General features: G+C 39.5%; 1 protein-coding gene across 1 annotated transcript in view; it reads right to left on the bottom strand.

Annotated features, from left to right (window-relative positions):
• Chst9 (carbohydrate sulfotransferase 9) overlaps positions 1 to 12,697 on the bottom strand; it is a 226,718-nt gene that overhangs the window by 27,890 nt on the left and 186,131 nt on the right. The window contains exon 4 of the mRNA XM_090353297.1: positions 7,495 to 7,532. Within this exon, the coding sequence (XP_090209423.1) occupies positions 7,495 to 7,532 (38 nt within the window). The remainder of the gene's footprint in view (positions 1 to 7,494; positions 7,533 to 12,697) is intronic.

Genomic DNA, 12,697 nt, shown 5'->3' with positions numbered 1-12,697 from the left:
AGTGACACTATCTAGTCACACTAGTCACACTAGGATTATAAAGCACTGAAATACATTGAAAATGAAAAGTTGTATAGCAAAGGAACAAAATTAAATGGGCTCAATCAGAAAGGAGGAATTCATCTCAGTCATGTGATGAAGGAAAGGCACCACGGAAGACGTATTTGAGTGAGGAACTTCATGAGTAGATTTTATACATGCAGAACAGAGGCTTCGTGTGTTAGGAACATGGTTTTATAAATCACTCCATTGTTTCACACAAATAAATGGGGTAAAATATATATCTTGATACATGGAGATCACCAAGTTCCTATGGCCTGTATACCACATCCACTGGGCAGATGTTAGGGATTCAACTTACAGGTAACAGGTAAGGGCTTTGTCCATCCTGCTTTCCATTAGAATCACATAATGAGTTTCTAAAATCACCAGTATCTCAGCAGTGTTGTATTTAACATTGTGAGGTATTGAGAAAGACTGTGAATGCAGGCCTCTGTTTTCTATGTCTAAAGATTTCGTAGTTGAAGAAGATACATTAAGTCAGATGCTAGTGGTTCTTACCAGAGGCCCAAAATGGGAGGATTGTAGCTAGATGGCAGCCAGTACAGAAAAGTTCATGAGATACCCTCTCTATTAATAGCCAGGGGAAGTGGCACATGCTTACCATATTAAGCCATATGGCAGACTGATAGTGGAGGGACTGAGATTCCAGCATAACCTAGGCAGAAAAGTCCATGAGACTCCATCTCAATAGAAAGATGTTGGGCATAGTTTTGTGTGCGTGTGTGTGTGGGGGGGGGGAGGGGGTATAGGTCCATGCACAGGTTCTCAAAAACAAGCAGCGCACAGTGATCTGGGAGCATTGTTTAAATGGTAATGTTTGCCTAGAAAGCATGAGGCCTTGAGTTCACACCTCAGTACTATAACAAATAGGGGGAAAGAAAGAAAAAGAAAGAAACAGAAATAGAAAGAAACAGAAACAGGGGAAAAAAGGACGCTACCCCAAGTCCTAACCTGGACTAATAGACCCAAGGAGCACCACGTTCCCTAAAGGCTATCCTGCCACTAGAAGCCTAGAGATCAGAAGGAAGCTCAGAAGGAGAGCAGAGCAGAAATTGAACTCACAGGGAGGATGCCAGCATGGTGGCTGCATCTCCTCCCATTAAAGATGAGGATATCTTGGTCAAGGTCTTCAAGTTACCAGGAGTGTAGGTTCTATGACTCCTGCCTTATTTTATGGGCTCCAAATGATCAAGCCAGTCTCAGAACCACTCCATACTACGCTCTATGCTCACCCTTTTCATCCCCAGCAGGAGAGAAAGATACAGGTGAGCAAAGCGAGACTGCACATCCTTGAACTATGCAGGATGTGGTGAAGATACTGAGACGCCAGTGCGGTCACATTCACTGGTGTTCATTGGTATTATTCTCAGCTTGGCCCACTCAACTTGATCAGAGGGCCCAATTAAGCAGCTAAGTCTTAGTCTCATATCCTTTTTGTGTTAGGTTGGTTACCATACTTTAAGACATGAGGCTGGGAGGGGAGGGAAACACACAAAAAAACATGTCTTTACATTTCTGTATTTGTAATGTTGAAACTTTGTCAAGTATCACCTGTCTTGATTTGGCCAAAGGGTCAGCCTCTGTCTGAATTCAAGTCCAATCCCACCCATCTAAGATTTCTTTAGGATATGGTTTCCAGATCTGTGCTAACAAGTTTCTGAAGTGAATAGAAGACAGAGGCAGGGGCAGGTGAATAATCACGGCTAACTATGGGGCAGGGCTTTGTGTACTCAGCATTTAGTCTACATGAATGAAGTTGCCAGCTTGTGATTAAGGGTACATTTGTGCCACCCAAACAGATAGCTTGAAGTAATGCAAGAGGCCTTTCAACTGACTTAGCTGAAAAACACCGACTTCTTACCTGAGCAATCATGTTAACTGGGAGCAAAATAGAGGCCAAGCCTCTCTGCCTCCTCCAAGTTGTATCTATGCCTTTTGTCCTGCAACATGAAGTCAAGAGACAGCAAGACTATCTCAAAGGCATTGATGACTCTTAGTGTAATCAGGCCCTACTTGTTCCCTTGACCATGACTGTCAGGGTATCTCTGGTCACCTGGCTACCTCTGAACAGGAACTGTGACTTGGGATTGTTTTAACCGGGCATACTTTTACCTCACACCTCTGCTTTACCTTTTCAACCTAAGGCACCTACCTATACCTTGAAGATGGCTGAAACTAGACTGAATGCTTTCTTATCTTGGCTTGCCCATGCCATACAATTAATCTTCTTTCTTTCCCTTTACCATGTCTATTTACTGGGTAAATAGCTGGACCTGACATGTAACTCTTCCTGGAGTTTGGGCTCAGAGTCAGAAACCTCTGGTTTCACTATTCTTCCTGTCTGTGAATGTAATATTTGAACTTGAGAAATTTAGAGATGTGGTCAAGTTGAGTTCCTAAGTGTGGTCTAAGACAACACGGCTGTCATCCAAATGGGAAGGACAGAGACTGGAACGATGTGGCTTCAGTGAAAACTAAGTATGACCATCACCAAATCTAGGGCAAGGCAGGGAAACATCCTCCTCTCCTGTGGGTTTTTGAGGTCCTATTGGCACTTCAACTTTGGATATTCAACATCCAGAGTTGTGAAACAATACATTTCTGTTGTTTGAAATCACCCAGTTAGTGGAAGTATATTCTGGAGTTTCTGGAACCTTGGATGTTGGTCAAGTAGTTTGGTCTCTGGGGTTTGGTCTCTGAACTGGGTGATCAGTATAAGAAAGACTTGTTCAGGGTCAGCTCTCAAACATAGCATGAATTTCCCTCCACAAGAAGCAGTCTCCTATTCTGTGTTTCTCTTTGTCACCTCATTGCACAAACACAAGGTATTAATTCACCATGGACTGCAATTATCTGCTATATAAAGAAGTAAAACAGAAGGTATTCATTTACTAGAAGTTTCCATTGTCTGCTTTATAATAAGGCAGGTTCCAAAAAGTTAGAAGGTTTTTACATTTTGTTTTCTATTTTCATGATGATCATAGTTTAATTTGGCTTTGAAAGTTTTTTTTTGGTTAGTATTTTAAGGTATTCACCTTAATCGACCACAGTACAAGGTATTCAGAAAATATATAGGAGATTTCATCTCTACAAGTAACATTTTCCAGATAGGAAATTATTGCAGCATTGAAGTGCCAGAGACAGCTGAAAGCAATGGGTCATGCATTCAGCTCATTGTGGGCAGGAGCTGCCAAGTAATTCTCTGCTCACTTTTTTTTCTTTTTGTTTACTCCTCATAAACAAGCTGTGTTCACAAGTTACTTTTTAAAAGCATACTGATTTCCCCAGTGAGTCACACAGAGAAGAACCTACCATGCTCTCCAGAGGACTCAAAGACTTGTTTGTTCTTTGAGCTCAGGTGTGGTAAACTAGCCTGAGGCTAAAAACCCCACACTGGATATTGACCAGGGAGCTGGCTCCCCTCTTTCCAGCCCTGAATCCTTAAGTTGGTGTACAATTTAGCTTACCTATTGGTAAGAAAGAAAGAGAGAGAGAGAGAGAGAGAGAGAGAGAGAGAGAGAGGGAGAGAGGGAGAGAGGGAGAGAGGGAGAGAGGGAGAGAGAGAGAGGGAGAGGGAGAGGGAGAGGGAGAGGGAGAGGGAGAGGGAGAGAGGGAGAGGGAGAGAGAGGGAGAGAGAGGGAGAGAGAGAGAGGGAGGGAGAGAGAGAGGGAGAGAGAGAGAGGGAGAGAGAGGAGGGAGAGAGAGGGAGAGAGAGGGAGAGAGAGGAGAAGGGAAGAAGGATGGAGGAAAGAAGGAAAGGAAGAAAAGAAAAAGGGAAGACTCAATTTTCAATTTTATTTTAATTACATAATTTATAGTAGCTTGCAGGGAGGACTTCACTAGCTTAATGCTTGCCAGTGTTACATTTTGTATTTTTTGTCTAATAAAGATATTGTATTGGTTATCCAGAGTGAGTTTTCAAAAATATTCTTTCAAGAACAAAATTCCTTTAATAGTAGAGTGATTTAGAAAAGAAAATTACTTCATATTTTAACTGTTTACCAAAATTTCAGTAAGTTTGAGATGTAGGCTGCCTCTTTGCATTTTATAATTAGTGTATTCCTGAGAGTGGGTCCTTAATTGAAAGAATGGAAGGAAATTCTGTTGGAGTATTGGAAATCCAAGCTGGCCCGGTGCCTGTAATACCAGCTACTCAGGAGGCTGAGATCTGAGGATTGCATTTCAAAGCCATCTTGGGCTGCAAAGTCCCTGTGACACTGTTATCTCCAAATAGCCACCAGAAAACCAGAAGTGACGCTGTGGCTCAAAATGGTAGAATTCCAGCCTTGAGCAAAAGAGCTCAGGGAGAGCACCTAAACCCTGAGATCAAATCCCAGGACCTTCCAAAAAAAGAAAAAGAGAGAGAGAGAGAGAATAGCAAAGAAATGCAAGCTGGTAGACGAGGACAATTATGTTTTCTGAGAACAACTGTAAAAATAAAATAGGAAAGCCTTCCTCTCTTTTGTTCAAGTTCAAATAATTGCACTCTTTCATTAAAGCTGGAAGACATTATGATTGTATCTGGCATCAAGTCAGTATTTAAGAGGATGAGTAAATATTTGTTGTTCACGTTTGGTTTATATAATATTCTAATTGTTTATCCAAATGTACAAAGAAGGAAAAAAATACAAGAAATGAAAAATCGCTCTTGACAAGGGAGCCAAAAAAATAGAATGGAAGAAAGACAGCCTCTTCAACAAGTTGTGCTGGCAGAACTGGTTAAGCACCTGCAGAAAACTAAAGCTGGATCCTTCTTTGTCACCTTGCACTAGAATTAACTCCAAATGGATCAAAGACCTGGAGGTAAAAGCTGACACACTGAAAACTCTACAGGAAGGAATAGGAGATACACTAGGCCTCCTTGGCACAGGTCGAAACTTTCTTAATAAGGACCAAGAATCACAACAAATCAGAGAAAGGCTGGATAAGTGGGACTGCATTAAACTGCAGAGCTTTTGTATGGCAAAGGACATAGCTAGTAAACTAATCAGGAAGCCTACAGAGTGGGAGAAGATCTTCACCAACCAAACAACGGACAAAGGCCTCATATCTAAAATATATCAGCAACTCAAAAAATTGAATCACTCCAAAACTAACCTCCAAAGTAACAACCATCCCATTAAAAAATGGGCCAAAGACTTAAAGAGAGTCTTCTCTGAAGAAGAAACAAAAATGGCCTATAGACACATGAAGAAATGCTCAACATCTCTGGTCATAAAAGAAATGCAAATCAAAACAACTCTAAGATTCCACCTCACTCCAGCTAGAATGGCCAGGATTAGGAAAACGAATGACAACAGATGCTGGAGGGGATGTGGCCAGGAGGGATCACTACTACACTGTTGGTGGGAGTGCAAACTCGTCCAACCACTATGGAAAGCAGTGTGGCAGTGCCTCAAAAGGCTAAACATAGAACTCCCCTATGACCCAGCAATTCCACTACTTGGCATTTACCCAATCATCCAGAAACAAGGGCATACTAAACCCACTAGCACAACAATGTTCATTGCAGCACTATTCACCATAGCAAAGATATGGAACCAACCTAGATGTCCCTCAGTTGATGAGTGGATCAACAAGTTGTGGTATTTGTACACAATGGAATTCTATGCTGCTGTCAGAAAGAATGACATCGCCCCATTTGTTAGGAAATGGAAAGACTTAGAAAAAATCATATTAAGTGAAGTAAGCCAGACTCAAAGGAACTTAGGCTCAATGGTTTCCCTCATTCATCATAATCAGTAGAAACCTTGGGCTCTACTAGCAGAGATTTGCAATAGAGCAAAATCTTGATACATAAGGACATATAATGTGAAGCTAATTAAAAGGACCTCCAGGATAGTGAAACAAAAGCCTTATAATGAATGATTGTTGTCCTTAATGTACTATGTTGTCTCTCATCTCCTTTGCTGTCCCTTGTTATCTCATATTGGTATAGTATCTCACTTTGTTATCTAATATATTGAATTTATTTGTATTTGGATATTTGAAATTTGATAGGGAAGGGGGAAAACCAAGACGGGTGGGGGGTGTGGGGGGGAGGGAAATGGGTACCAAGACATGTGAAAGGGTATCAATGTATGTGAATTAACGTATCTTCTATCTGGCAAATATCATGTAACCCTTTTACTAATTACAATAAAAAAAAAAGAAAAATCGCTCTTGAAAGCTGCCCTCAATTTATTTTTGAACCTTTGCTTTTACTTAATTAATAATGAGAAAATAAATCTCTATATAAGGAAAAGTACTCTCTATGTGACATATATGCTAGCAGTAAATTTTGCAGGTTAACTGTGTTCATCCTTACGAAGCCTCTTGAGTATACACAGTAAGTGAAAATAAGATAATGAAGTAAATTAAATTAGCTATTACACATTGATGATATTTTCAAGTTTTATATTGGTTGTTTCTGAAAGTCAGCTTAAGCAATTATATTCAAAAGGCAAAAGACAGTTGATAAGTAACTGATTTGGCCTTCTGGCCTTCCAGTAGGGTACATTAACCAAATGAGCTAGTGATGTTGGAAGCTTGATGAACTGCAGGGTATTTAGCTGAGAACTTAATGTGGGCTGACGGACAATGGTAACTAGAAGTGGAGCTCATTGTGGGGTGCACAATGGGATAACTTTGGAAACATCCCTTTGGCAGGTCTGAATGTAGATTTACCACTTTCCTTCTTGGCAAGGGTGAGTTGTAATTTAGACCAGAGAAGGAAGTAAAAGACATAGAGATTTCCATCTGTGAGTGAAATCTAAGCAATATTTTGCTACAGGCCAGTGTCTGCATACTCAGTCTGGTGCATAGAGCACAGGTGCGGGCCCTGGAGCTCAATGGTCTGACAGGTGGGTGGACATAATGGGCTCCTATGGAAGGCCTTCCAGTGCATGGTTCTATATAAAGGACCCCATGTATCTGAAAATATAAGCACTAGACCAGTAAGAAGACTAGCTAAGGACAGAGGAAGATATCAACTGGATTGGAGAAGATAGGAAAGATCAGGATAGGAAGCCATCTAGAAGTGTATTTCCATTCTATGGAGAAAGTGATTTTCACCTGGATGAATGAACACATGAGAAGATCACAGTTATTTTAATCTACGGAATAATAAACAAAAGTTTCTACTTTTTGCCAAGGTAGTGGGCACAGTATGGTCACAGGAGCATGTATTTGTCAGGAATGTCACAATCCACTAGTCTATTGTTGGCCCTTTTGGAGTGGATGGGGCAGAGGAAAGGAATAGTGTTGGAAACAGGTAAAAAAAAGTCAGTCACAATCCTTCACAGTTGGCTGGCTTGTTTGTTCTCAGGTCCAAAAAATATACATTGCTCATATCTAACCATCAGCATACATCTTTTTAACATGTATAAGTGTTTACACATTGACATTTGAAATAAAATTCTATATTATAGATTAGGAGAATTAAAGAAGTACCTGGTTGGCAATATGCTCGTGGAGGTTTTCTGTAGTCACTGAAAGAGAAACCAGAAATAAATTTATATGAAAGCATAAAAATCAATTAAAACATGCACATTGACTGTTCTGTTCTCAGTTGGAACTCCCATAGAAGGGTTTGTAAAACACATGGTCATTTGAAATTATTCCAATAGTGTGTGTGTGGGGGGAGTAAATCAAAGTCTGAAAAACTGTATTAGTCCCAGATAACAGAAAATGGAGTGGAGATCAATAAGTCTGAAGATAAATTTGTACAGAAGCTAGTCAACATGTTTCCAAAAACTGACTCGCTATGGACGTTTATACTTAAACTGAGCTCATGAAATACCAAGAACCAGACAAGGAGATTTGAAGTGTCAGACGGCTGTTGCACCATTTTTTGTTTGCTTTGTTTTTGTTCATACAGAGTCTTGCAGTATAGACTGGGCTGGGCTGAATTTTATAATCCTTCTGACTCAATTTCCCATGCTGGGTTTACAGATATGGGCTATGATGCCACCAAGAAGTGCCACTGAAAAATGCCTCTCTTATCTGGGGAATGATGAAGACATGGTAATACTTTGTTGGTACAGGATTCCTGGAGATCAAAGTATAAGTAATTGTTCTGAGGATGGTAAATTGGTTGGGACAGAAAAGAAATCAACATTATGTGTGAAAGGTCATAAAGGAACATATACAGTATAAGATTCTAAAATACTGAATGTCATTCATTGTGGAATGTCTAAAAGAGGTCCCTGCCACATCCATTTTAAATAAAGTGAAGTAAAAGTCTTAGAAATGATGAAGTACCAATCATCACAAAAGTAAAGAAAGAGGCAATACATAATTTCATTGTGTATTATACATGTTAAAAAATCACATTATGTATGTATAAGTAGAAATCTGAGGCCCCGAGTGGTGGCTCCGACTCTATGACCCAAACCTGGCTCACGTAGGTACATATTAGGTAGGAATTTCCTTGGACAGAGTTCAGCATTTAGTGACTTTGTGCCCAGTATGGAGAAGGTGAGTGGCAACTCTTGGGGTGAGTGGCAAGGACCATCCATGTACAACTCAGGCAACAAGAAAGGAGTCCCCATGTTGGAAGACTGAGGCTCAGGCGCAAGCTGACCTAGGAATTAGCAAAGCAGCCTGCAGGAATTCAGGTCACACAGGGTAGCTGAGGAACAGGGTGCTGGTTCTGGAGGCAGACCATTTCTATCTGTGAGGTAAAACTACTCACATATGAGAAAAAAAGATCTCTTCCTTTGAGCTATTAAAATTCAAATAAATTATTAAAATATATTATTGTATTACTGTTTTGTGGCCCTCATGCTTACGATTATTGCTAACAGAAATGGTATTTTTTTTCTCTTGCTTATGGGCAGTCTCAGCCTGGTGGGGATAGATATATTCTTCGGTCCTTGAAAGAAAACAAGAGGGAATCCCAATTTATAAAATGAAAACAAAAAGAAAAAACTCTGAAAACCTAAATCACCCTTGAGTTGATTCCACTCATAGGTGAAAAAGAATTTAGGAAGATCAATTTTGACTGTGTAAGCTTCTGCTAATAAAAGATTAAGAAGTGTGTGGTTTAGCATCTTTTAATTAATTATTTATTTATTTAGTTTACCCTAGCATCTTGAATATACAGTGTTTGAGATCTCTGGTTGGTTCAACACTATTTTGCTCAGAGGTTTGTGGACTTTGCATACTGATTCTTTCCTGTTTCCCAGTACATTTGCTTTTAGGCTATTTTTATTCACTTTAAAGGAATTTTAATAACTTTCTGTTGACAGCATGGACAGCTGGTCTTGGGAATTAAAGAAAATTCACTTGCTGACTGAGGAAGGAAGTGACATCAATGAGTTTCGGAAGTCAGCCCAGAGGGAAAAATCGGCTTGTGAGAGAGTAGCCTTTCATTGCACTGTATTTATCGAGCAATGCCTTGAGATGCAAATTGCTGTATCAATCAAATCTATGGTGCCTACCTCCAACCAACTCAATGCAAGCTGAAAGAACAATGCCCTGAAACACTAAGGAGAAAATGGATGAGGGGTGGAGGAACCCAGGAGCAAAGTGAGTTACGGGGCACTCAGGATCCTGTCTCACCGGTCTATATTTCATTCTCTGTAGGCCTCAGTTTCTTTGTCTAGAAAATGAGTTTGATGTAAACCATTGGTAGAAGCCAGCCTGTTTCTGTGACAGATGGCTAAGAAGCCATGCACTAATCTATATAATGTAGACATTTTATCTTCCCACTTTTGTCCCAATGAGAGCTGTAAATCGTTCTTTGTCTCCTACTGGGAGCTATCTAGAAGAAGAGATATTTAGGTCTCATCTATAGTTGCTGCCCTGGTCTTTTGTTTTAAAAATCTGTTTGTTGCTTTATGACTTTGCTGTAGTCAACAAATCAGAGCTTTCAGTAATAACGACAATAGTAATACCATTTACCATCACAACGAATACCATCATTCTCGTGAGAATTTCCCTTGATTTCAGTGATCCAACTTTCCATGGCAGTTGAACTACTTGTCAATTCCATGTGCACATCTAGATTGTGTCAGGGAAAAATGCTTGCGTGAATGTATATATACATACACCTCTGCAAAAGAGAGGTAGAATGTACCTATATGTATTTTATTGACATAAGGTACTATATGAAGTTGCTGAAAGTTTAAGTGTGTGAGGTAGCAACAGGAATGGGCCAGTAACATTTGAAAGAATTAGAACTTGACTTAAAGACTATGCATCACAAGAATAACTCACTTCTAGAAATGGATTAATTTCTTGTCTTTTAATATGTTTGCAGCATTCAGTCAATTTTCAGACTTTGGTCAACTTAAAAATGTATCTCGAACTAATAAAAGAAAGCATGGATGTACCTCAGTGGAAGAATGGATGAAGAAAATGTGGTACATACATATTCACAATGGAATTTTACTCATCCCTTAGAAAGAACGATGTTGTATCATTTGTAAAGAAAAGGAAAGACCTGGAAAAGATTGGTTAAGTGAAACAAGTCAGGCCCAGAGAGACAAAGGATTTTTGTGTTCTCTTATGTGTGGCAAGTAGATTTAGCTCATAAATTTTTAAGTAAATACATTGGGTGGTATGCAATATACAAGCATATTACCTGAAATATAGAGATTTGAAAGAAAACAAAGTTCAACAAAATAGACACTAGAAAGTGGATACCCAAAAGCAGTGTGGTGGGGTAAAAGGAAAAGGTGTAGACAAATGAAGAGAGAGGCAAAAGGGGAAATGCAGACAATTATACATGTATATTCTATGAAATTAAGATGAGTAAGGGAAGGGGTGATAAGACATTGATGATCAAGAATATTGAAAGACTTGACATTGGTCATGATGCATCATCTGCACAGCTATTTAAAGATGCATAATTAAAAAAGTTCAATGATAAAAGGAATTTTACTTAAGAAGCATCTAGATAATATTTGCCTGCTTAGGTTTTCAAACCCTAGGCTTTTCAAGTCATCTTCCAAAGCAGAGATATTCTGTCTCTAATAAAATTTACCCATTTGGTTCTACAATTATATTTAATGAACACATATTGGGACATGACAATAAGGTAGGTCCTTCAGATGCATAGAAATAAATCAGAGGAAGCAAAGTAAGTTCTTCTCTATATCTTTCACACACATAGACACACACAATATGCGTGTATGCATAACAATATCAAAGGAAGGGGCTGTAAAGTTTCTCCGGTGAAATGCATATTGAGTTAGATGCAAATTTTATTTAATCCTGATACAGTGGAACTGGCATTATAGTACTTCCAGAATTTACTGTCTGTTTATATCATCCAGAAGAATGACTTCACCTCTCAGACTTTTTGCTTTGGCTTTACTACATAATAGCAAATTTATAAGGATTAAATTTGCTTAGTACTGCTTCTATTCTTTGACTGTAAAAACAGTGGGAGCAACTAAAACTTTGTGAAGTAGTTTTCACAATGTAAAAAAGGAGATGGGTAAATCAGTGGAGGCTTCACAGGGGAGGCAGTGTTTGATTAGGGCAGGAGGTTAGCAGAAGCAGGTGCAGGATACAGGGTTTCATTCAGTAGTTCATGCTTGTGTGAAATCCCAGGCCAGTAAATGCATGAATTAGGAGCTCTAAATCCTTCTGTTGGGCTGACAAGTACTCTGCATATTAGAAAACAATAGTAGACAAAGTTAAAGGAATGTGGTGGGCCAGGGACATTGAGGATCCATATACTTTGGCAATTATGTTGAGGGTCCTTGAGGACTTTGAGCCAAGGAGAGATTAAAATGGTGAAGATCAATCTGACAGTGCTATTGCTTAAGGATGCAGATGCTGCTAAGGTGATGGAAGTGTGTGAGTAGAATAGATTTGACAATTCACATGCCAGTAGGAAGTGGGAAGAAAAGAGAGAAGGTTCTACTCATGCAAAGGCGGAAACAAAGGAAGAGAACTAGTTTAAGGAAATCATTCTGGTGAATAATAGAAGTGAGGTGATGAGCCCAGCCTGTGCATTTGCTAGACTTAAAATTCCAGCAAGACACATAAAGGAGGCAGAACTAGAGTGTAGGAGCAGGACCTAAGGAAGCACCAGGAGGCTCTGTAAATGGAAGACCTGAGTTGAAGTACAAAGAAGGATATAAATGACAAGATCAGAACACTGCAGTGTTATCTTACTGATAGCTTAATATTTTTGCTGATCTCCCCCTAGAGAACAGAATGCAAATATTGCATTATGCAATGTGACTGAAAACAGTCCCCTTCTCTTATGCCACAGGGATTTTCAGAAAAACCCTTATGTCATAAGGATTTGCTATTAGAAACAAACACATTTGTAGTTTGGTTTGGGAATGTGAGTTCTTATATTACTTGAATTGGTCACTTTGATCATTCCTGTGATCAATTGCCTGGAGAAACAAACATAAAGGGGAAAAAAGTTATTTAGTGTCATTCTTTCTCAGTGGAGGAGGCCTAGTGGAGCAGCTCACATCATAGCCAGCAAGTAGAGGGAAGAATGGAGTAGCAATAACCTCTAGCCTTCATATTCACACTCCAGTGACCTACTTCCTCCAGGGAGGTTCCATCTCCTAAACTTTTCAGAACTGTCTAAACTATCACAGTCATCTTGGGACCAAGTAATGAACCACACACGAGCCTTGGAAGTTGTTTCATATTCAGATCCTAGCATTCTTTATGGAGG

This window comes from Megascapheus bottae, chromosome 19 (genome assembly GCF_031878675.1).
Source record: "Megascapheus bottae isolate mThoBot1 chromosome 19, mThoBot2.hap1, whole genome shotgun sequence".
NCBI lineage: Eukaryota > Metazoa > Chordata > Mammalia > Rodentia > Geomyidae > Megascapheus > Megascapheus bottae.
The sequence above is the reverse complement of the archived record's forward strand: the minus strand, read 5'-3'. Positions and strand labels throughout refer to the sequence as shown.